A 25207-nucleotide genomic window follows, 5' to 3' on the forward strand; every position below is an offset into this window, starting at 1 on the left:
GCTCTTTGTTTGAAGCAATGATTTTTTTTTTGGTTTGTTAATTCGGATATTCAATTGTGAAAATTAAGTTTGACAATCGGGTAAGTAGATAGAAATATTAATGAATGATTTAACCAAATAATGAAAACAAATCGCGCAATCGAAAGAAATTTTTTTTTGTAAAAACTCAATAGTGTAAAGGCAACAAAATTGAGTTCATGAAATGCGAACGCAAACACACGATCAACGCCATCTGTTGGCGCATTTCATCGAATAAAAACTTACTGACATTCGTGTTCTGTTTACCATTTCTGAGTTGTGGCGAATTCAGTAGCCAAGGTGATACATTTCAATAATCTTGTCAAAAAAAAAACTCTTAGCTTACAAATTGATTTTATTTTTAAGGCAATTGAACTAGTAATATTCAAACATCGAGAGTATTTACTAGTTAAAAAGGGCCACAGATACACTACAAAAATTCTTTAAAAAAGTATATTAAGAAAAAGAAAAAACCAAGTTAGTTTCATTAACATGCAGCTCATCATAAAGGTGTTGAAGGGTGGAGAGTGTCAGCTCGAGGTAATTTGCCAAAAGCACACAAGTGAAATTTGAGTTTCCATTAACACCATCCGTTTGAATTGCATTTCAATGATTTTCAGGTGGACGAAGAGATCAGTGTGCTTGAATTGAAGAAGGAAATCTCAAAAACATTGAATATCCCAGTGCCACGACAAAAGATCCTACATGTCGGACGCACACTGCCCGATGACAAAGCATTGAGCGCATTTCAACAGATAAAAAGCGGTTCCAAATTGACAGTGGTCATAAGGGAGCCCGAACCATTGAAGGATGTCATGTGCAAAATATTCAAAAAATATTACTCGGACGAACAGTCGGAGGCAATGGCAAAGGAATTCATGTTGGACTTGGACAAACGTTTGGAACAATTGAGCCTGGACGATTTTGAGCGAATGGCCGCATATTTCTTAGAACGTGATCGAAAACTGTACGGCGACACGTAAGCCGTACGAAGCGTTGAATGGAATGGACTCGAAATGTGACGAGGTGTTTTTGTTTTGGAAATGGAATAGAAAATTAAGGAAAAAAATTTAACACAAACTCAAATTCTGTTTTTTTTTAGTTTCCATGCTTACGATTAAATACTTTTTCACTTAATTTCAATGAGCTTGTAATCAGAACTGAAAATTAACGGAACAGATGATGATGAATAAAAAAAAAATATCGGAAATCTACCAGTATTTATTGTATCGTAGTTTCGATTCGATCGCATACACATATTTACATTTTCGCCGCCAATTCAAACGTAACCTCAAATTTGTTTGCACTGAATTCGCTTCTCATTTGCTGTGCACATATTTTGACGATAAATGTCACTTGAAAGTTTTGCGCGCAAAGTGTTTTTGCTGCATGTTGTTTTCGGTTTGCTATTAGTTGTTGATGGTTTTGTGTTGAGCAAAAATGGAAACAAATAGCGAAGTGTATGCTGAAACGCCGGATATGGATTTCAGTGAAAATATCGCAATACAAGAAACACCCGACATAAACTTCAGTGAAATTGGTTTGGACCCAGCCCCAGACACAGACACAGCAAACAAAAGTCATGAGCGTTTCACCACCGAAGACAGTGATATCGATGATTTGGATGAACCGGATCAGTACGTCGAAGGAGAGGATGATTCGGAAGACGCAAGACAAGACTCGAGCAACAAGAACAACAACAGTGAATCAGGTTTGAACGAATATGAATCAATTGCGTAAAATTCTAAAAAAAAATACCAACTGTTCCGTGTATTATTCTTTCAGCACCGGCAGACAAGAGCAAAAGTGCACCAAAATCACAAGCTCCGGATAATCGGTTGGTGCATCTGCCATCGGCACGTGTAAAACACATAATGAAGTGTGATCAAGATGTCACACTTATCACCGGCGAATGCACATTTTTGGTCACCAAAGCTACCGAACTCTTCATCGAATCGCTGGCTCGCGAAGCATTTCTACACACATTACAAGCAAAGAAGAAAACCGTTCAGAAGCGCGACGTCGATGCTGCCATTGAAAACGTCGAATCACTGATGTTTCTGGAAGGAATGATGAATATTTGACTGCGTTAACAATTTAGATAATTAAGACGACAAGAAAAATGCACACTTTGGGGACACACCACAATTATTTTACCAAATAAATTTTAAGCAAACAACTCAGAAAGATGTGCTCGGTTTGTTATTTGTTTTAGATTTGGAATATTATGTCAGTATGAAATCAGAAATTAATTGCAGCTGAACCAATTGATCCAATTTTGAAAAGTAAGCCTACGTAGCACCTATATCATATGTGTTCAATATGTAGTTGCTCTAAATCTCTTACTCTCTCTTCGCTTTGACCTTCCTTTTTTTTATTGGTACGTTTTTTTCAAGAGCCGTGGTTGAAGAATATCTTTTTGAATGGTCACTTTTTACATTCAATACCGACAATGACCTTGAGATATTTTCACAATTTTTTTTCGCCTTTCGGACTTTCAATGTGACTTGAATAGAAAATATAGGCTTTTGTTTTATTTTTTCTTCTAAACGTTGTTTGGATTCGATTTTAATAAACCGATTCTTGAACGTATGTGCACGCACAAAGCGATAGCATTGTGAGATTTTTGAACTTCAGCCTCAAGACGATTCAGACGTTTAACACCATAGCGTTAATTATTTTTTCAGAGAAATACAAGAGAATTCTTTCAAAGTGATTCACCAAAAATTGATGATCAAATAATTAAAATTAAATTCGGCTCAAAACATATGCTATCATTTACGTAAATTTTGATCTCCAGCAATCATAAAATTTAAATGAGAAACATCTTTATTTCAGGAATTGCATTGAGAAAAAAAAATCCGAATGAAGCATAAGCGCAATATCCAAAAACTTGCAAATGAGATTCAGTCCATTTAATATTACCATTAAAATCATATAGTCTCCTCGAATGACTGACGTAGTATTGGGCATGAAATTGTCAAAGGCCGAATTAACTGAAGAGGATCAATTAAGTATTGAACATTCTACGTAAATATCATTGCTCAACGCCCCATCGGTACAAAAAAAAATCCAAATGCGAATTCAGCGCAAGAAGATGTTTAAAGAATAACGACTAATTTGTAAGTGGCACAGTAAATGGGAGGAGATGATAAGAATTCTTCGTTGAATATAATTTCGGTTCACTTGTTTTGGAGCAAAATGGCAATCAACTGAAAATACACTATGAACGTTTACAGGGCAATAAAAATCACACACAAAATCATGTAATGTAATGGGCATTGTGTTCAGGTTCAAGGTGAGATACAACACAGGTTCCAACGATTACTGCAATTTAGCAAATGCACCAAACTAACCTTAAATCGATAACTACTTTTACTTTTTTTCGGCGGTCGTCCGCTCTCCAGCGAATGATGACGCTGCCGTTCAAAACAAAACGACGCAATAACTGAAAAAAAATATTGTACGCGCGCTTTTAAACACACAAAACACAATCATTCATGTGGCCAGTGCATAGAGACGAGAAAGAGAGTTGGCAATGACCGCCATTTGCTTGCCTCATGCAATTGTTTACATTCTATTTGAAATTGGCATTTGGCCTGCGGTACAGGCTCAGGCTCACACACACACAAACACTTCCAATTGCAATGAGAATGGGTGTAGTTCAGGTTCCTGTAAACCAATGTGAACTCGGTAACGTCACATATTTTCTTCGTATATTCTTTTGTACTGAGCCCTTTTCTTTCCGGCTAAAATGCAACATTGCAACCAATACATTCATTAAAACACCTTTCGAAACTTCTGAAAAGTTCAATTGACATATTCATCAATGCAATGGAGCGTGCGAATCGACAACCCAAAAAAGCAGCGATAATAAATGGTTTGTAACTTAATAAGTAACCACCGAATTCATTAATTCGTTTTCGTCGCAAGTACATAATGTTTATAATTTTCGCCATCATATTTCTGGTTTATAAGATTTTATCTGTTCAACTGACGTTTCGTTAGAAATGTGAATATATTGTGTTTTTAGTGTGTAGTGTGTTTTGGCCGGCAAAAATATGGAATGCAGTCATTTGCAGATTGATCGAGGCAAACGTGATTTTTTTTTGTATTAATGAACGATTTGAGCGAAATACGTAGTGGCACTGGTTTATTGGACGCGTGAGCGGACGCACATTGGATGCCTCAACAGATGGTAATTTATGATGAAGGAAGCCAAACATGAAACTGTCTTAAGCTAAAATATTGAAAAGAACATATACAGATATTGTTATAGTTTTATTTGAGCGAAGCACCAGCATCAATGCGTGCGTCTTTCGTAGCCATAAGAAATATTCTTATTTTAATACTTCCGCGTCTGCTGATCATGTATTTTATATCCATATTGCTTGATAGCTCATTTCAATTTTTGGTTCGCAACATGTGAGTTTGGCTTACCTACATCAAAATCCTACTCTTGATGCACCAAATCGTTCGCCACATTCCCAACCATTTCAATATAGGTGTTTGTTGAACTAAAGCCGGTTCTAGCAAGGACTTTGTCTGCTGATGATGAAAAAAGAACAGAACGAACAACACAAAGACCGCATTTTTCATGTGAGATCACAATCGCCGGCGTACAAAAACAACAACAGCCACATTTTCGCGCAAGACATTGTGGCAAACCACTTCGTTGACAGTATGACGCCAATTGCAAAGACTCATCATTTGTTGACTTTGTTCATTTTGGTTTGGTTTTAAATGGCTCTCTGATTGCTGCCATTAAAACGGGCTCACGATTTATAGAGCAGAGCGTAAGTGACACGGTACAATGTGCAACGGCAACAGTTTCAGAAGAGAAATAGCTTGAATGGTTGTTAAGGAGAAGAAGAAAACATTGCTTTAACATTGCTGTGTCACCCATATTTAGTGCGAACGCCTTAATCTGAACGATAATTGCCAGAGCATGTTTTGAGCTGACGTTAGCAGCACTAACTAACGTCAGCTGCTGATATTAGCTGCTATTAACGCATTTGCAGTATAAAAACGAAGAGATAAGCAACCATTTCATTGGAATGTGCAAACATCTCATTGGAATGTTTGGAGAATATCTCGTTTTTATACTGCAAATGCGTTAAAACAACGTAACGCATACTCGTCAGCAGCTGACGTTAGTTAGTGCTGCTAACGTCAGCTCAAAACACGCTCTGATAATTGCCAATGTCTGGCTCTGATTTTTCTATAATCTTCCATTTGCATGCTTTCTTATACGAACCAACCAAATCGATCGTTAAATATTATGCCAGTAGGAACATGAGCGAAACGAGAAATAAACAGAAACACAAGGAAAGAACAAAAAACCAGGACCTGAACATAAATGCAATTTACTCGTACCAATCCACAGATAACAATAGTATATTGTGGGAAAAACCAACGGACTGGATGATTGCTTATAAATGTCTGATGGTATCATTGCGCGATGGACATTGCAGACTCTGAACTTTGGTCGATTAGAAGTACATTTGTAAATCGGAGTTTTATGAACGGGTTCGTCCACTTTTTTTCCGGCTTAAATCCGCCATCCATGCCGTATCATCGTATCCTAGTGCTTTTACTGTCGTTTTCTCTTAATTCATTTCGTTATAAAGTCCAATTAACGGTCATTTTTAGCTACGAATTGATCGAATCGTAGATCAAACCATCAACAAATTTATTTCGAGCCAAAAAAAATCGTTTCCATCAAAACATATTGATTTTCAACTCGATTGATTCTCGTGCTAATTGTAAATACGATCAATAAAATACAATAAACATACGAAAAGAAAAAAATCATTCTCAATTGCGTACATCGCCATTTTCGATGGCGGTTCATTCAAAAATCGAAAACATAAATAAATGCTAATAAAAGAAATGAGCAAAAAGCATTCGTTCTCACTGAGAAAGAGCTTCTTAGTATCGAAAAAAGAGAGATAATTTATTTTGCCTGCCCAATTCCATTATAGCGTATCCATTCTATGCGTGCGAATTTTTGCCATTCTAAGGCGTTTACATTAACAGCAATGATTATTATTAAATCATCTTAACCCCCCGTAACAAATGTATCCATGTGTTAATCAAATGCTTACTTCTAGAATCCATTCAAACGCTTTGTTTACTTCACGTGCTTGAGCATCTTATATGTATGCGTACACCAATAATAAACAACGAATATATGAATGGTTGTTTGTTTATTTGAATAAACGGATCCGAAAAAATGTTTCAAAGCTCGGCCCGTTCTCGCTGCATACAAATTTCAAATCTATTCAAATGCTTGGCGTGTTGACATATATTCATTTGTGACAATTTAATTTATCAAATTTTCATATTTCATATTTGGTATTTTGATTCAATTGGATCATGGAGAAGAAAATGTTATCTGAAATACTTTATTCGACTAAATCAAGTTATCATTGTCCTGACAATTATTCGAAGTAATTTGATTGCGTCAAAGGCTGGATTTCTGGGTAGCAAATGCCAAAATTGCCATATATCCGATTCGAAATTGTGACGTAATCGTTGACGCAACATCGATTATCTTGCGCAACAAATTCTGTATTGATTTTCCGGCAAGTCTAGCCATTCTGAACACAAAATCATCTGCTGCATATCAGCGCACAATGTAATGTTTGGATGTGTTGTTTCAATGTTCATTGTGTACTTCAAAAATGTTGGTTTGTATGGAGTTCGTCTTTCGAGAAGCACTTATCCCTTCTCGATCACTTGAAAAAGTATTTGAACGTGCGAGCCGAGTAATCAATACACTCACTCCGACTAATAGAGTATCACGCAAACGAATGTTAAGCCGAACACTTGATGCGAAGCGCGCAAAACAAGAGCTACGTGTTATAGCGTTCAAAACGAGCCATTCGAAGCTGATTTTGATCATCAATACCAACATAGATCCAAAGCTTTTTCAGGATACGCAAGTGACAAAAGATATTTTATGACTGTGGTGACGGCGCCGCCACTGTTACAATCTTACCACCAACACCAAAGAAAGAAGACAAGACAACAAGCAGCCCAAAAGACTTTTGGCGTTTTCATTGTTTTAAGTGCGGTATTCGTTAGGTGTGTAAGCAAGCACACGCGCGCGCGCGCTCGCCAGTCCAGCTTGTAATGTTTGTTCCGTACAGTGAGAATTGCGCCTCGATATAATCACTGGCATCGCTTGTCTTTCGTTTAGTATCTGTTATGTTATGCATCCATGCGGGTGCTCGAAAACGCGTTCTGATTCGATGTCAATCATTTTTTATTTCATTTATAACTAGATTGCGAGCCCACACATTTTTGTAATTGAATAGAGGAGAGAAAAAAAAACACGGTGAAAATATTGAACGGCGAAATTGATTTTTTTTACAGTGCAATTTAGAAGCAAATACGCTCTCAACTGTGAACCGAAACGGAAAAAAATTGAAAAAAATTTGTGTGTCTTTTTGTAGATTGTAAAAGGGAGCCTATTCAGTGTGACACAATATTGTGTGATTTATTATAAGTACACACCAAAAAATTATGTAGAATGCTCTAGCCAAATCGAATGAAATTCAAATCAAATAATCGCAACAAAGTGTGAATACAATCTATACCAATCTGCTTTTACTGCTCATCTTGGGGACTGAAAATCGAAGAAAATGGTCGTGTATCAAGTGGTAATTATTAATGTACTTAAAATGTATTATTTGTGTCTTTCGTCATTTTGAACTTGGGCAGAAGAGACGTGTGTACGACTAATGCAAGCAGTTCAACTTAGTCGAATAGCTGACAAATGGATTTTGAAATCCAAACCTATTGTCCGCTTCTTTTTATTGGTGTTAGTTTGTGTCGCAATAGATGAGCTTTTCAGCTAGTTGCACCACGTGATTTTCACCTCAAATTTTTGGAACAACTAGTGCAAATATTCACTATGCTATTCTATCGCTATTCGATTCAGTTGCTCTGTTTCACTTTGATTGTCACCACAACGTGAGACGATCATATACACCTAATGATTTCTTCCAAAAGCACCACTATTTATTTTTGCCAACACAAACAAAGTGAAACGCGATTCACAATGTATTTCACGTATCTCTATATCTCTTTCAATTCGAATTGGAATTAGAAAAAGGCATTTCATTTGAGCAGCTTTTCATTACGTGTCACAAAACCATCATGATTGCTCTTGATTCAAATTTTAAAGTTCCCTATCAATTTAGTATATATTATTCTCTTCTGGTTTCCAGTGGAAACTTTCCATGCATCTATTGGCCGAACATCGAACCCGTTATTTGAGTGACCCGAAAAAGGAAATAGTATACAAACGGGCATGCATTCATATTTCGCGTGAAGAAAATCATTCTATTGAATACTTAAAATCAAGGAGTAATGATCACCCATTCGTCTGGTTGATTCAAATTTGACTCACAATTAATTGTATTGATTCATGTCCCGGCATTCCATTAATTCATTAGCATGCAATCTTTCCAGAAAGTTTGGAGTTTAATTTTCTGCTTCAGTAAGCTCAAGGCAAGACCACGTCTTTATTTATTATGTCATTTTTATTCGTGCAAAAACAAAAGAACATCGATATTTGGGAATCTTGCTGTCGATGCTAACTCAATTAGCGAAAGCGTTTTTACGTTAAGGTGCAAGTGTGCGCATTATTTGGTTGCTGTCAGTAGAAAATTGGTTGCAAAGCATTAAATAACATTTAAGAATACGCTAATTTAACTAATTTTTACTGTCTGAAAGAATGGAGGATTTGGTGGGCAGAAGATTTCACTTCAATTACGTATTAATCATCACGGTGTGTGGTGTAATTAAAGTAAATAATGTGCATACATTCTGAACGAGCGCACCCCGCGCTCCGCCACTCACAATTCCAAAGCGAATGAACACGTGCAAAACAAACAAATAAACTGCAATTCACAAACAATTTGTTTGTAAACATTAATTATTGTTTCAAGTGACAGTGAACAGTGCGCTGTAAATGCTATACAAATGTGCTTTTTCATCTCTAATTATTAATCGCCATTGGAATAGCTCTTCCCGTACGCGGCCAATCTCATCTACTTCAGTTTCAAGAAGTACGTATCAAACGAACGAACGAACGAATTGATTTGGCAACGCATTTTTGTGAACTATTTATTTATCACTTGAACGTTTTTAATCTCAAAATAAGATTTTGAGCCATTTCGTAATATTCAGTCAGCCGTATTTTCTGGTCTTTCTCTCGAAAAATTGGGCGCTAAAAGAGAAATTTTTTTTTTCGGTTTTGTGAAGGTACCAACAATTGGTGCAATTTTCGTCTTACCGTTGTAAAATATAAGTTCACCCAACTTGAAATTGAGTACCTCAACAGCAACCACTTCAACTGATTACCATTGAGAAGAAAAAAACAGCGCACGAAATAGTTCAGCAGGTACTATATAACTCTGTCAAAAGAAATGGCACGAGATCGTTTGCATTTAATTAAATGGTGTGGGTCAGTTGCTTCATTGATACTTCAATGTATTTTGCTGCTTGTTTGATTTTCCATTTATCTAGTGAGGTGAAGGTCAATGCTATATAGCTTGTGCTGGAACTTCATTCAGATTGTCTTTCCTTAAAAACGTCACGTAACCACCACATGTGTGTGTGTGTGTGTGTGTACGCATGGTTATGTATCGGACAATCGCGAGCAAACAAACACATCTTTTGTTCGGCCATTGAAAATTTAAGGCACTAAGTAGGCAAATAAATGACCAAATTCAATGTGGATTTGTTTGCTTAAGTGATTTTGTTTTAATTTTTTTTCTTCGCTGTTGCTTTTTGTACGTTACGGGTAAATTATGCGTTGGCCATTGAAGCCGTTTTGCTGTTGCTGTTGCTGTTGTTGTATGGGCTTGTGTACATTGTACAAGTGGCCAAGTTAAAGTCGATTGAGCGCAAGTGACACACATTTCTTTCGTTTGGTTATCAACGACTGTTGTTTTTTCCTTTGCCATTTAAATTTGTACGGACTTTTAAAATTTCATATTTTTTTCATTTGTAGCTAGAACGAGCCTATCAACACGAGCTTATGGTTTTCGTCGTCATGATGATCATCAGCGCAATTCTGTATGCCTTATCCGATTATCTTAAGGCTGTTGTGCTCTGTTTTAAGCTCAGAGGACCTCCCGCTTTATTCTTAATCGGCAACATACTGGCGATAAAAGACAAAGACAGTAAGTGCTTTATAACCATCGACCAAACCCACACACACACACACAAAATGTATTTTCCCCATTGATGGATGATCGCTCATTTGATAAATATTTGTGAAAATCACCTAGTGCAAGAGCACTAAACACCGAGTCATGCACGCAATAAATCAATATTCACTACACATCTGCTCAAGAGTCAATCAAACGAAAATGAACTGATGTGTACTTTCGTCAATATTTCATACGAGACAAACAGTTGTGTGGTGCAGATTGCAGACTAGGGGCTAACCACGGTTTTAAAAATAACCAATAATGACCGACTTTAACGTCTTTTTATCATTAAACAAATAAATTCCGATATGATCACATTTTGGTCGATTTTGCCCGATTTTTGCAGTAATTTGTTCGCTTTAACGAATGGATACTGTTCTAGAAGCGGATTTTGGTGCATCTTCAGGATCGTTCAGAACTGCTCCCGATTCTGGAAGTGGGTTTTGGTGGATCTTCAGGATGGACCAGACTGGGTTCGACAATGTCTTGGCCCATCCTGAGGATCCACTTCCAGAACCGGGAGCAGTACTAAACGATCCTGAGGATCCACCAAAACCCACTTCCAGCATTTGCGAATCGGTAATGACGTCAGCACATTGAACGTTTATAGTCGATATTAAACGATAAAATTCAATATATACAGATTTTGTCAATTTTTTACGGATGTGATTAAAATTGGGCGATAAAAACAGATTTTGCAGAGATTGCATATTTGCTGCTGAGTAGGCCTGAGCTGAGCTGAATTTGCTAACTCAGGCGCCTGAAGCGGTATTTTAGCGCACTTGCGGTGCAAAATTTTTGTGGATCGCCGGTATCCACGCAAATATAGTTGATAAACAGCGTGAATTCCAGCGATTCACAACAATTTTGCACCGTAAGTGCGCTAAAATACCGCTTCAGGCGCCTGAGTTAGCAAATCCAGTTCAGCTCAGGCCTACCCAGCAGCAAATATGCAATCTCTGAGATTTTGTCAATAAAAAATCAGTGGTTTGCCCCTAGATTGCAGAGGTCTGGTTCAAGAAATTGTGTAATGACGAAAAGATGCTTGTTAAATTATGGGCAGCAAATTTTTGTATCGAAGAACCGCAATCACATAAATGAGGCTTTTTTTCTTCTTTTTCTTCTCGTTTAAAACGTCAAAAGCTATCATGACTCTTCAGATCGGTGACAACAAGAGAAAGAGTGAACAAGAAGCTGTCTCTAACAATAGTTCATGATGGTTTCAATTTGAATTGTCAACAAAGATGTTATAACAGCATCACGCCGAAAGTAGAAGTCGCGCAATGAAGGGGGAGGGAAAAAGTAAAGAGCAACCGATAGTTTGTTCGATGTCGACCACATAAGTCACGTACTGATATTTTCATTGAAATCATTATTCAATGTTGTTTATGCAGATGAAATGGAAGAATGTGCGACAATGATAAATAGCGAGATGATGAAAAATCGCATAATACCTTGCCATCACCGCAAAATATGGTGTCTGCTGTACACTGGTCTTGTGTACTTTTGAATAATCAGCGTTTTTTTTTCTATTTGTTTTACTGGAATTATCAAACCAAATGGACAATATTTGGCGGCGGTGTGACGAAGTTTTATGTCTGCATTTCTGTCTCTTCTCAAACGCCGGCACAACGGTTTGTCGTTTAACCCATTTTGACTCCGCGTTCCGAAAACGCAACGCTTCAGATTTCCTCCACCTGAAGCCATTCAGGCACGAAATTTTCGAAGATTTCCAGAAGAGAAAATGTAGTTTATCTCAAAATCTAATCGATCTGTTTTTGCGTTTTGGCTAATTTTAACATCTAGAGTGTCGATTAGAGGTCGCCAGGCCCATCTGTTCGAAAATTCGGAAAATCGCCAAAAAAACGTCAAAAAAACCAAAGGGGACCCTCGGAAAATGATTTTTTTTTCAAAGTAGAGGAGAGGTTGAAATCTATTTTTCATATTTATGCTAAAAGTAGCTTTTGTGCCAATTTTCAGGTCATTCTAGCCAGCAGAAAAATCGCGGGCCAAAATGGGTTAACACAAAGGAAGCATAGTAACACATAAAATTGATTGGAATTTTGAGTTGGAACAACGGGCCATACGTCTAATTTGGTTCGCTTGCCGAAGAAATCAACAAATGGTTATTCAAAGCCACACTCATATTTGGTGATCTCGCGCTTGTAACATATCCAACGAAGTTCAATCAGTACTTCGTCAATTGTATTTTGCAAAGTGCTTTACGAAATAACACATCATCAGCAATGTTTACTCAATTGTTATATATATATATATATGTCTTTTTCTTTTTCATCAGAATTGAGCGCGCGCGCGCGATGACACATCGTAAAATGTGTAGTGCGGAGCGCACCAATCACCAATCAATACCCAATGGTCAATCAACCGCCATTTATTTTCCTTCAACAGAAGCACACAATAATCCAATACGTAATCTATTTGGTTTTGAACAATTGAAAAATTCATTTTTTTCCGGTATGCGCGACAGCAACCAATAAGTTTTATTTTGATTGACAAAGTATTAATTTGAAAGTATTTGCACTTTGTCGCGCAAATCAGTTGTTCCGTGATTTTCAAAACTAATGGACTTCAAATGTATGCGCACAGGAAATGCAGTCACAACATTCGAAATCGAATGTCTGCTCCTTTGGTCGCCCGCCTTCGATTGATCGAAACACAATATGTTTTGTTTACAGGCAATTTATTGGAAAATATTTACTTGAAAACTGACGTTATAGGCACTTTTGCGAATGCAAACACCAAAATTCACAACAACAACCGACGTTGGTTTTTTTTTTTATTTGTCATCAACAAACCGTGTTTACAATTGACGACGGATAAAAAGTGGAAGTGAGGGTCTTTCACCATTGCGACGTTTGAAAATGGTGCTTTTTTCCCTACGTGACATTATTTTGTGTCAAGGATTTATTGTTCTACAATGATAACGATCAGAACAATATTTGAGAAACGATAACGATCAAAACTATGCTCACGATCGAGATGCAACCATCTGTAAGAGCCACAAATATTCACTTCACCAACGATATTGAGCGATAATGATTGTGATTGGTAAACCATTTAACACTTCCAAGAGAGAAAAAAAAAATAATAAAAATTTAACCAAAAAAAAAAACTCGAATCGATTCAAATTCAATGTCAGAATTATTAGTGATAATAATATTCGAGCACCATTGATATTCAATGCACTGCTTTCTACAACATTCCACATGAAATCGCATTCACTGTTCACTTCTCCGTGCCACTATTTGCTTACACTTAACGTTGGGTGGTCAGCGATTCCACTAGAAATATGCAACAACATGTTAATTAAGTTATTCTATAGAATCGTATTTGTTGGAACAGTGACAACACCGCCAATTTGTCAAGTGTACGGCGTTTAATGATTAATATCATGATGACACTTGTAAAAAAATCTATAGTATCGAGAAGGCGTTCGTTATATTGTAGGGAAGTAGCCAACCATTCAGATGTTAAATCATTCAATTCATTAGAAATGCTTTAGAGAATGAGAAGAAAAAATGTGTAAAAAAAAACAATGAAATTCAAAAGATCCTCATTTGTTTGAAAGAAAAATTCAAAAGATTCAAAAGATTCAACTTGGTTTTGTTTCTGCCAGCAAAAAAAAAACCTGGACAATTCAATTCAGAAGAAATCGAATCAATCATCTTGAAAAGGAACGCGTTTTCTTAAAAGGAACGCTTGCAAACAATAATTGCGATGGATGAATAATAGTTACGAACTGTTGTCGCTGGTCAAAGGAAAAAATAAAACGAAGCGGTAATAATCGAGTGCGAATTCTTGTTCTATATGGATTACACAGCATATGTGTACACTTTAACGTAGTATTCGCAGTGGAGAACAGCGATGCGATGCGATGCGTGAGTGGATGGCAGCCGAATTGAATTGTAACCTTGACCACAAAACACGTATAACTACCAATGTCTTGGAGCGGTTAGTGTTAATGTGTACGGGTTTTTTTCAGTTGTTTTCGTTGCGTACAACGTAAAACGCACAAATGATTCACTCAATGTGCGAATTTGACAATTGTCAGTCACCCATTTATGAAAACAAAAAACGAAATTCTCAATGCTTTTGATGCAATTTCAAAGTTGAAATTCGACCAACAAAAACGACATATTTGCTCAATAAGCTGCTGCTTTTCGAGTCTCTGATGTTTTGTCTTACCTCCTCTTCAACAAATACTCGCTTATCGATCGATCAAGATCGTAAAATAAACAGTAAACGATTACCCATAAAGACACTTATCGTTTACAGTTTACGGTTTTTTGCATTTACAACATTTGTTTATTTTTAACGTTTTAATTGAATCTATTTGCATTGTCCGTTTGCACGGTCAATGCTTATTAAAGTGAATCGGAACATAAAGGGAAAAAAAGAAGTTGTATTTACCCACAAAAATGGTGTATGTGTGTGTCCTTTGCCACTGCACATAATGATTTTTGTTATTATTATGTTTTTTTTTTTCATTCACCTTCGCTTGCATGTTAACAGTGTTGGAAAAGTATGTTAAGTCGGCTGACATACTGTATGGCCGACTGATCCGTGTATGGGTGTTATTATTTCCATTTTTTGCCATCACACATCCCGAAGATCTGCAAACGGTACTCTCGTCACGAAAGCACACCGAAAAAATATTCTTCTATAAATTGCTGCATAATTTCCTTGGAAATGGATTGATAACCAGTTCAGGTGAGAAATTGAAGGTGGTTTGTTCAGCATAATTTTTGTTTTCTTGTTGTTGTTGTTGTTTATATTTTTTTTGGTCAGATGCTAAGCCGGCTCCGAACAAATTTCATTGAAAATTAAATTGCAAACATGTTTTCAATGAAAATTATTGACCCAAATAACAAAATATATGTATTTGGCAAAGAGAAAGAGAACGGGATCCTCTGAGAACAGAACATGTTGAGACGGTTTTATTGTGTGTACTCATTAATCGATTCTGTTTGTTTGTTTTCCACCATTTCGACAGCCGATAAATGGAACCTGCACCGGCGACTAATTCAACCGACATTCCATGTTAATACACTGGAACAATTCCTTGGGACTTTCATCGACGCCTCGAATGTACTGGTACAACGATTGAAAAGCGGTCCCGCCCAACTCAACATAACTCAATTGGTCAACCAATGTGTTATTGATATTCTGAACGGTACAATGAAATTTGAATAACACTTTTGTCCATTTTAGAGAAGAAAATCAAAATAAAATCATTTTCTCTCCACCAGAATCGGTTCTCGGTGTTCCAATACTGAAGGAGAATGGCATCAACATGGATAATTCACCGTTTAGACAGTAACTCTTGGTTTTTTCTTTGTTTCGATTTTAGTTCATGCTTTTCCTCTTGTATTTTACTATTTTCATAGCGAAGCGAATTCGATACCATTTCGATTTTTGTGGTTTTTTTCAGCATTTTATTCATAATTTCGTTACGAAAAATATTCTATTCTACTTTCATTGTATAGAGGTAAGGTGGTGATGCCACTTCGAATCGCGAAACCATGGTTGTTGCTCGATTGGATTTATAAGTTAACCGAAACCGCAACAAACGAATTAGATCAAAAGCGAAAGTTGGACGATTTTACAAAAAAGGTATCGATAGAATGTTTAAAAATCGTTCGTCAGACACACTAAACTGACAATATCCAATGTATTATTAAATTTAGATGATAAACATTCGCCGTGATGCACTCAACAAAGGTGAAGTTCCGGAACGAAAATGTTTGTTAGATTTTATGCTTGAAATATCGAAGAATAATCCACTGTTTACGGACGATGACATTGTGAATGAGGCTTGCACATTCATGTTGGCTGGCCAAGATAGCGTTGGAGCTGCGACAGCATTTTGTATATTTTTGCTGGCTACACATCCGGAAATCCAGCAAAAATGCATGGACGAATTGAATGACATTTTCGAAGATGATAATCGTATGCCAACGATGAAAGACATTCGTGAAATGCGCTATTTGGAGCAATGTATTAAAGAAACTCTGCGATTGTATCCAAGCGTGCCACTGATCGCACGGCGACTAACGGAAGATATCCGGTGTGGCAAATACACCGTACCAAGCGGTAGTAACATTCTGATATTCCCATATGCAACGCATCGTTTGAGCTCAATTTATCCGAATCCGGAGCGCTTTGATCCCGATCGCTTTTCACCTGAACAAAGTGAGAAGCGCCATCCATATGCGTTTATACCATTCAGGTATAATTTGTGGGAATCAATTATTTCAATCACACTTATATAGTATATTATTTTAATCAATTATTTCAATTCTTTCAATCATCATATACCACTCAGCGCTGGTCCAAGAAACTGTATCGGCTATAAATTCGCCTTTATCGAGATAAAAACAGTCATTTCGACGATTTTGAGAGAATTCGAACTATTGCCGATCGAAGGGAAAACCAAAATTAATCCCATCTTTAGGATAACAGTGAGGGCGTCTGGTGGACTTCACATAGAGTTGAAACCACGCAAATCTGCAACAAATTCAAATACCTGAACACATCTGAATATTTCAATTATTCTGTTTTAGACTAGACACATAGTTAAGTTTTGAGTTTTTTTTTCTTCTTTAGCATGTAGGCTACCGACATTGAGCAGACAGAACAACTGAATATTCTGAGTTTCAGAGAGATTAAGTTAAAGCGAACGAAGTATATTTAATGTCTCTTTTTTTTGTTGTTGCACAAAGAGTCACAAAGATTCACTTTGTTTGTTGCGTCGTGACTTGTGGTTTATTACCTATTGTTTCATCAAAACATTTTGAATAATGACGCCCTTTCCCAACTCATTCATTTTTTTAGGCATCACAATTTCTGTCACGAAATTTTTTGTATGAAAAATAAAATAATTTTCCAAAAAAAAAAAATTGGCCAATTATATGATGATCTCTGTGCTCTATTGCATGATTACGAGATTTTTGGCATGTCAACTTCCAAGAGCTTTTGCACTGAATGGAAACGTGAACAAATTATAATAAGGGATAAACGCGTCTATGAAATCCATACTGACGACAACATTCGACCTGCCTCTAGTGGTCATACACACAACATACGTTTAGCGGTCAATATATACACACAATACAGACACGCTAGCATTGGATTTATAGCGCGATTGGCTAGTTGATGATTGGCCATGTCTACGCTTATGTGATTGAAATCTTCAACTATCACCACAAGTGTAGTGTCAGTAGGAGCTCGTCTTATGTTTACATTGGAAATACTTGTTATTGTTTTTGTAGCTTCATCGCCGTGGGGATAAATGACAGGGTAAAAAAATAAAATTGCCGCTATCACACGAGTTCTTTGATCTTTTTACTATGAAACTATAGAAATAAATTAATAAATAATACGTTTCAAACAGTCTTCAACCATTTTATTACGAAAATGAAGTCAAACAGTGGGCAAACCTTATGGAAATGTGTTAAGTTGTGAACAATTTAATATCAAGTTCTATTCCTCCACGAATCTGACTTTGCCCCGTTGAATGAACCGGCCGGTATTTTTTAAGCCGTCTGCGAAGGTTGATGTAGCTTGACCCACACCTTCGATCCCTCTACCAACACCGTTCCTTGTTTGTTTTCCCGCGTTTTTTGCAGCACCTGTGACTAAACTACCAGTACCGGTTGCTAAATTAGCAGCACCATTTGCCGCTCTGCTACCCACACTTCCTGCACCTCTTGCTGCGCCTGTTGCCGTCGAATATAACCCACTGCCCGCTTGTTGAGCCAAGTTTGAGGTCCCCCTTACCAGACTCCACAAGCCTTTACCTGCATCACGAGCAGAACTGGCAAAATACTTCAGTGAATCTGAAAACTGCCCATTCACTGGCAACGAAATCTACAAAGAAGCATGAATGTATCACTTATGTTATTTCACCAAGTGAAACGAAATTGAAAATGTCCAAATGAACTCAAATTTTGAGTCCTAAATTCATAGTTACCGTAAGAAGGATTGCAACACTGAGCAAAAAAATGGAAAAGACTTTCATCTTGTTCGATTTATGTTTAGAGGAACTACATCGAATTTCAGAATGATCGGAAAATGTGCCACCATATGCATTGGTAGACGCATTTTATAGTCATTGAGCACTTGAACTTCGTCTCTTCGTGTTAAATGACATGAACAAGTTTAATTTGAATTCCAGAATTTTCGAATTAATTTGAACTTTTAGTGCATGTCCATTGGTAATATCTAGAAATATTGTTAAACTGTCAATGTCAATAGACACAGAAACGTAATCAGCCAGTAATTTGCATTTATATTGAACAATAAAAAAAATTCAAGTTCCCATTGCATTACATGAGCTGTGCCGTTATTTCTCAATTCTGTTGTTACAATTTGGCACTTGATCAGTCTAAATGAATGGTAACAATTGCGATGACAATCTACAACGTCACAAATAGTTAAAGAAAACTTACGTCAACCAACTGAAACAACAGTTTGCAGGTACGTTCATTAGATATTGTGCTCACCTTAAATCAAGCGCAATAAGTTCATAAAACGGATATAATATATATCAGGGTAAGTTTAATGGATTCGTCATTGTCTGTTCTTCATACGAAAACAGACGTTAGAAATTTCGAATTTCATTCAATGATGGCAATGACTACGATATTATAATATGATGGTTGAAAATGTGCGAAATGTCTAATTAAATTTGGTAAGCAATTAAAAGTTTACCAATTGGTATTGCAATACAGGTGAATTTCAGTTCTATCACACGCGAATCACATGGAAAAGGGTTAGGGTGCATTTGAAATGAATCAAACTTTTCTTTGAGACAGAAATCTTCTTATCTTTATTCAAAAATCAAACGAAAATATGCAAAATTTAGAATTCATGAGCAAATAACTCATTGAAAATGCAATATGGTCATTGGCTTTGTGCGAGTTGAAGTATTTCACTGATATTTGTCCAGCATCACGGAGTTTTTTACTCATATCAGGTGCATTCGCAGCACCGTCTTCGGTCGACTTGGCGCCCCCAAACAATTTACTTAAATCAAATCCGAAGGGATTTGCTGAATTTGATTCCGATGCTCCCGTTCCCGTTCCACCACCGAATAAATTAAACATTCCCGGTCCAAGCTGTAACTGATCTGTTGGCCATATCATCTGTTGCAAATGGAATATATTAAATTTCAAATAACCGCTTATTTAAACTAGAATTGACCATTTGGAAAACGGCAATGTTAAGTAGTAACACGGCAAGAAGTTTCATTTTTTACCAGAAAAACCAAAAAAACAAGAACTACAAACAAATAAAACGGAATGAATGTCAGCAATGAACGATTTTATCGACTGGCAACATCGCTTCTCACGTCGATTTATTATCAGCGAATTATATTGAAATTTTCACTGCTCATTGAATTTTGTTTCGAGATTGTACGATATTATTCACGAACGCTCAGAAAAAAAAAATTATCGTGTTTCAATCGGACACAGACGTTGATTATGCAAACAAAGCAAATGGAAATTAGCACTAATTATAACACTGTTATTCTGTAATTATCGAAATTAGTCAAAGTTTTTTTTAATGAAATTTCTACGCATCATTTGAAAGTGAAACAATTACAAAGCAATTCATTAGATTTTCAAGTCCTTGGAAAAACGGTTTGAATATATTTTATCTTGAGAATCGATGAATGTTCTGTGCGATTTAAAAAACTTTTAAATTTAAATATGTTCTTTTTAAAGGTTAAATCGAAAATACGACTATTCATTTTTTTTTCTTCAGTTGGTCTGGACGCTTAACGATCATCCGACTCGATTGTTTTTTATGGCGGCAAAAGAAAATCTGAATTCTTTTTTAGCAATGATCAGTGACGAATTAGAGAACGCGCTGTTCCATTTCTACAGAATTCAACTATAATACTAACCAGGATATTCGATGGATTCAAAAACAATCAGATCTATTATGAAGAGAAGGATAAAAACAACCCGAAACAGAAAGAACACAACATTTTTGTTTATCTATTGTTTTATATTTTCAAAAAAATTTCTTTTGACAAATTTATTGAATCGGCTAAAAAATGAAAGAAAAAAAAAACCTGTAATTGTATATGTCTAAAGTCAATGATTGACTTATTTCAAGTATCGAATCGATTGGAAAAAGTCTGCTTCGTATCTCTCTCTCCTTTTATGATGGAAAGGATTTCTAAATAAAATTCGTCCATAATTTTAATCTTTATATTCAACTTCCAACATGAAATAGAACTGTTTTTATATAGTTTCTCCTTCAATTAAGTAAGACTATCATCGCTGAGCCTATCTAACAATACGTGTTTTTCTTTTCAAATCAACTTTTATTATTTCTATCTTTGGAAGAAATATTTCATACTTATCCAACTATCAGCTAAATTAATTTTAGATTATTGGTCTATGAAAATGCATTACAATGTCAATGAATGTGTCGTTTGTTACAATAAAACTATTCCTTCTACGTTTATCTTTGGCTCATATTTGCAATTAACAAATAGTTGAAAGATTGTAAAATTCAACGATGTCTGGCTGTGAATCAAATTAAGTAAATAATTTGAACAAGCCGTCGGTTTTTTTCCAGAAATATGTGTGTTTCTGTGTGGTGTCATCGAGATCAGACTGAATATTGAAACAGATGCATGGATGCATGTGTGTAGGTCGAAACGAAAATGTCACGATGAAGTAACAGAGCCAAATGGAATTCTATTTAAGAAAACATGTCAAATGCATGTGTTTTCGAGCTGTGACTTCATTTTTAAAAAGAAATTATTAGAAGCTATAATAAATAGAAACGCTTATGGTGCTATTCATGTACAATAAATTAACCATGAATGTAAATTGAAAAATTCCGCGTAAATTATGAAATTCATTCAAATGTAATTATGTACAACAGTGAAAACGTGCTATTGTCGTATTAAAATTCATGTCATTTTGTTTTGATGTTTTGATCCTCCCAACCAGCCGTGGAATTAACTCACCACTGACGAAATAAGCTCAAATGTCAAGAGACCAAATACAAAAACAACAACTTGACAGTAAAAAAAAGCCATATCAATCAATGTGGCGGATAGAAAATATGTAGCCGAAAAAATGAGACAAAATAAATCAGACGAAGTTAAACTAAATGTAACTGCATATTTTTGTCGGTTATTCATTTCTTAGTCTAGAATACATTGGTTCTCATCATGACGTTCAATGCGAAGAAGCAGCCGACAAATGTGAAATAATCCATGTTGTGAACGTCGATATGCACACACTCAATGTAGACAGCATGAAGCTATTGTCGAGCATACGAGTGGAGCGGGCGATGCTCTGTGCTGCTTGCAGATTATCCATGAAATAATGATATGGGCAATGACTTGCTTCTTTGACTAATGCCGTAAAATTTGGATATCGAATGATTTCAGCCGCCTGTTAAAGAAAAATGAAAATAAATATCATTCTTCGGTGAAATGATGCGAGGGGGATAAGATTTTTTTTCTGGAATTTAAGACGATAAAATTGTGAGCTGAATACGTTCTTTTTTGTATGGCACTTACCACCGAAATACTTTCATTGGAGACACGACAAAATGTCATATGTTTTCCCGTTAGAACGGTTTGTTCGACTCGACGCGTAAACAATGGCTCTGTCCACGGCAATTGATTTAAATGAGCCATAAATGATCGATCATGATATTCCACCGGATCTGATATGATGAGTTTGTCTGTTGCAGTGAGGGAGAGAGAAGGAGAGAAAATAATCGGTTAGCGGCAATAAATCAAATGGTTACTCATTTATCGTGGTGTCAATGCGTAAGACGATCCGTACGCATCGCATAATTTTTATGAAGGCAGCTTAAAATATATTGCATCTTCATTTTTCATTCACACTAAATTTGATGTGATGTGTTTCGCTTTTTCCCTTTCTTATTGCCTAATTAATTTCAGATCACTCCATCAAATTGCCTTTGTTTTCTGTTTTTTTTTTTGGGTTTTTTATCGGAATAACATCTGAAAAATTGTTACTCACTCAAAATCGATTCTTGTTGGAGTGCATCCTCTTCGGTGACAATGGTGTATTCTTTGGCATTTTTCAGAGCTTCAATAGCTTTTTGATTGTTCTCATCGTCGATATGACCACCGGGCGGGAAATTCGGGAAAACCGTTGTTGGCAACAAATCAAGAGCATTTCTGAATGAAACGAGAGGAGAAAAAAAATGTTACAATTACTTTTGGTTTGTCATTTGACAATTTTAGAAATGTATCGATTCGGTACGAACCCATTGTAGAGAAACAGATTTTCCACGTCAGTCATATTCATCGAGTAGAATTCATAGACACCAAATATTTCGAAAAATTCCTTTACTGGCGTCATGCTGTAGCAGCCAGCTAAATCGATTTTTGGATAATAGGTGATGAACGATAAGCACATTTCTTGTTTCGTTGAATAGCCGCCGAATGTGGGCCGCTTTCGATTCAATGTCTTTCCGTAACCGCAGAAAAAAAAAGGAAAGAAGAAGAAGAGAAGAAGAAAAGAAATGATTCCACTAAACGAAAACCACAGACACCAGAATCGATTTTTATTGTGTTGGTCGTTGAGAAATTGGCGATTTTCACGCGTGGTCAACATGCAAATTTTTTCCTCTGAGCTACCTACCTCATAAGCACAGTCGGTAATTAGATAGTCACCCGGTAAAATGGTCGTCTCATTCTCTAATTGACGCACTTGTTGATAATTGAAGTCATAAGTGTCGTCTTCAATAATGCGATCCAATTCGACGCCGTTACGCACATGGCGCAATTTCATTTTACGTCCAGCCACATGCGAATGCAATGTCGCCGATATAATCTTTATTCCAGTCTCAGGAAACATCTAAAGATAAAGGAGAAAAATGGAACAGTGTTTACTTGTACATTGAAGAAACACGCTGCGTTCTCTCTCTCTCTCTCTCTCTTTCTCTCTCTCGCTTTTCTTATCTCTCAAGCTAATGCAAACGTGAAAGTGTTATTACCGTCGATGTACACGATGGGCCACAGATTCCAACGTTTCGATAAAGTTTTTGCCGTGGTGGAATCAACTGTGTATCAGACACTGAAACACCAGATATCATCATACCGCCGTCGACTTTGCGTAGATGTCTGGTATAATGGATGCGAAAGCCGGAATGGTCGATTACTTTGGAATAAAATGAAATCGAATTATAATTTGTTTGAACCGATTGTCATTTGATCAATACATGAAATAGTCAAGAGCAATTACTTCTTTTCGCTTTTGGATTGTCGTAGTGAATTTCCAACATGTAATATTTGGGACCATCACGACCACCAAATGGGATTCCCACGTGATGCGGTAAATATTGACCTGTTAAAAACAAAAACAAAAAACACATTCGAATTAATGAGTTTTTTAAACGCTAATTTGGCACTGTTTTCCAAGTAATTTATGGTAACATTTCTCTAGGAAGAGGTAATTTTCTTCCAAGAAAGTTTTTCGTTCTTTCAAAGGGTAAAAAGTTTTTTTTATTCAAGATATCGCTTTGATGTGTTTTAGGTAATATTTGTACGGTTTGTATAAGAACATGCTCCGCTTTCTTATTCTTAAAACATGAACTTTCATTGCTTTCATGAAAATATTACGAATATCATACCTGTCGAACTGATAGTCCATACGGCAACAGGTGTAATGCAGGCGTCCCAATCACGTGGCGTTAATAAGTTACTATTACAAACGGCACCGCTGCTTTTCACCCAAATGTCCCACGACAGTGGATCGGAGCTCGGATACGCTGACGTTGAGCATTCAAATAGTGTCATATGATGAACCAATGGCTTTTTTGTTTGACTGAAAAAACATCGAACCATGAAAAAAAAAATGTCGACAGAATTAAATTGCTGAAAACCTGAGTCTCCAAAACTCCATCGAAAAAAATTACGAATTGCTTCCATTTGAAAGTAGAAAAGTGACGGAAAGTAGTGTGTGTGCTTGTGCATGATAAACTTACTTTTCTTTTGTGAGTAGCGCTTCATAGCCAATGATGTGATGTTTGTCTTGCAGAACGGGTGCTTTGAGGATTTTACACCAGTACAATGTGTCCATGTCGGTTTCGATGGTAATCTGTATGTATGAATGGAAAAAGTCACATCATAAACGCAATTCTATGGAATGTTTTAATTAGTTACAGGCCGCATGTAAACTCAGTGGATCGCATTGGATACATGGGCACCCTTGTTATTGATGGCAGGAACACATCTCGACCGGATGAATGAATGTTTTGGGAAAAAAAATTCATGCATAGTTGGTCACATGGTTTTTGTGGTTGAGTTTTCATGTTAATCTCCTTCAATTAGGCTCTCAGTAAACAAAAAATGAACATACGAAAAACACTCTTAACTCAGCCTGCTTGGTTCACACATTGACTCTATATTAAGTGAATCATTGTTGTTGGCTCTGTCGCGTATTTGCAATGTATCACTTATTCAGAGTTTTTTCATTGAAAAATTTCATTCACACGCGATTTTTCTTCTTGTTGTTGTTGTTTCATATTTATGCTCTTTGTCACAAATTGAGACTCATCATATATTCTGTTTGTTGTGGGTTTGATGTTTGGCAACTCCTTAGTGAATTTTCGTCGGTGTAAATGTAAACAATGCCATGAATATCACGTATAAATTGATATGGATGGATCTGACAACTAAAATATTCGTTACTTATGACACATCGCACAAACGGCGGTATATACATGTTTAAAAACGGCTTTCAAATGCTTTTATACAATATTACATTAATTGTTTTTTGAATGGCTTGGTCCATTTTCCACACTTCGTTTGTCATTTTTCTTCATGGACCGTGGACCAAGTGGTCTCTCTACATGTTAAAATTTGTTAGAAATGGTTTAAACTACAGGGTGAGGCAATTGAACTGCAACCAACTTCAGACTGCTATAAT

The 25207-nt window shown here is 36.4% G+C and overlaps 4 protein-coding genes across 4 annotated transcripts in view; 3 read left to right on the top strand and 1 right to left on the bottom strand.

Annotated features, from left to right (window-relative positions):
* Nucleotides 1-307: 307 nt before the first annotated feature.
* LOC129574055 (ubiquitin-like protein 4A) lies at nt 308-1228 on the top strand. Its single transcript, XM_055455396.1, has 2 exons — nt 308-558; nt 639-1228. Exons 1-2 carry the CDS (start codon nt 511-513, stop codon nt 999-1001), a joined length of 411 nt encoding a protein of 136 aa, XP_055311371.1. The 5' UTR covers nt 308-510; the 3' UTR covers nt 1002-1228.
* An 82-nt stretch (nt 1229-1310) lies between these two features.
* On the top strand, nt 1311-5069 carry LOC129574053 (DNA polymerase epsilon subunit 4). Its single transcript, XM_055455394.1, has 2 exons — nt 1311-1729; nt 1804-5069. The coding sequence occupies exons 1-2, from the start codon at nt 1459-1461 to the stop codon at nt 2100-2102; spliced, it is 570 nt and encodes a 189-aa protein (XP_055311369.1). The 5' UTR covers nt 1311-1458; the 3' UTR covers nt 2103-5069.
* Nucleotides 5070-7081: 2012 nt separating this feature from the next.
* Nucleotides 7082-17167, top strand: LOC129574051 (probable cytochrome P450 4aa1). The gene is made up of 8 exons (XM_055455391.1): nt 7082-7685; nt 10046-10217; nt 14781-14978; nt 15262-15441; nt 15518-15584; nt 15755-15881; nt 15956-16497; nt 16594-17167. Exons 1-8 carry the CDS (start codon nt 7668-7670, stop codon nt 16796-16798), a joined length of 1509 nt encoding a protein of 502 aa, XP_055311366.1. The 5' UTR covers nt 7082-7667; the 3' UTR covers nt 16799-17167.
* Nucleotides 17168-20261: 3094 nt separating this feature from the next.
* LOC129573883 (MOXD1 homolog 1) overlaps nt 20262-25207 on the bottom strand; it is a 20180-nt gene continuing 15234 nt past the window's right edge. The window contains exons 4-12 of the mRNA XM_055455021.1: nt 24264-24376; nt 23910-24103; nt 23522-23623; nt 23274-23437; nt 22919-23134; nt 22542-22744; nt 22292-22452; nt 21820-21986; nt 20262-21691 (exon numbers count right to left, since the gene is read on the bottom strand). Of these exons, the coding sequence (XP_055310996.1) occupies nt 21473-21691; nt 21820-21986; nt 22292-22452; nt 22542-22744; nt 22919-23134; nt 23274-23437; nt 23522-23623; nt 23910-24103; nt 24264-24376 (1539 nt within the window). The 3' untranslated portion in view covers nt 20262-21472. The remainder of the gene's footprint in view (nt 21692-21819; nt 21987-22291; nt 22453-22541; nt 22745-22918; nt 23135-23273; nt 23438-23521; nt 23624-23909; nt 24104-24263; nt 24377-25207) is intronic.

This window comes from Sitodiplosis mosellana, unplaced genomic scaffold (genome assembly GCF_009176505.1).
Source record: "Sitodiplosis mosellana isolate CC-2019 unplaced genomic scaffold, AAFC_SMos_1.0 Smas_scaffold_6150, whole genome shotgun sequence".
NCBI classification, from domain to species: Eukaryota; Metazoa; Arthropoda; class Insecta; order Diptera; family Cecidomyiidae; genus Sitodiplosis; species Sitodiplosis mosellana.

What these genes read in the sequence shown, in the direction of transcription:
- LOC129574055 (XM_055455396.1), top strand. Translation starts at nt 511, where the DNA reads ATGCAGCTCATCATAAAGGTGTTGAAGGGTGGAGAGTGTCAGCTCGAG. An exon ending in GTGGAGAGTGTCAGCTCGAG is followed by an intron (nt 559 to 638) that starts GTAATTTGCCAA and finishes AATGATTTTCAG; the next exon opens with GTGGACGAAGAGATCAGTGT.
- LOC129574053 (XM_055455394.1), top strand. Translation starts at nt 1,459, where the DNA reads ATGGAAACAAATAGCGAAGTGTATGCTGAAACGCCGGATATGGATTTC. An exon ending in GAACAACAACAGTGAATCAG is followed by an intron (nt 1,730 to 1,803) that starts GTTTGAACGAAT and finishes TTATTCTTTCAG; the next exon opens with CACCGGCAGACAAGAGCAAA.
- LOC129574051 (XM_055455391.1), top strand. An exon ending in TGGACGATTTTACAAAAAAG is followed by an intron (nt 15,882 to 15,955) that starts GTATCGATAGAA and finishes TATTAAATTTAG; the next exon opens with ATGATAAACATTCGCCGTGA. An exon ending in TATGCGTTTATACCATTCAG is followed by an intron (nt 16,498 to 16,593) that starts GTATAATTTGTG and finishes TATACCACTCAG; the next exon opens with CGCTGGTCCAAGAAACTGTA.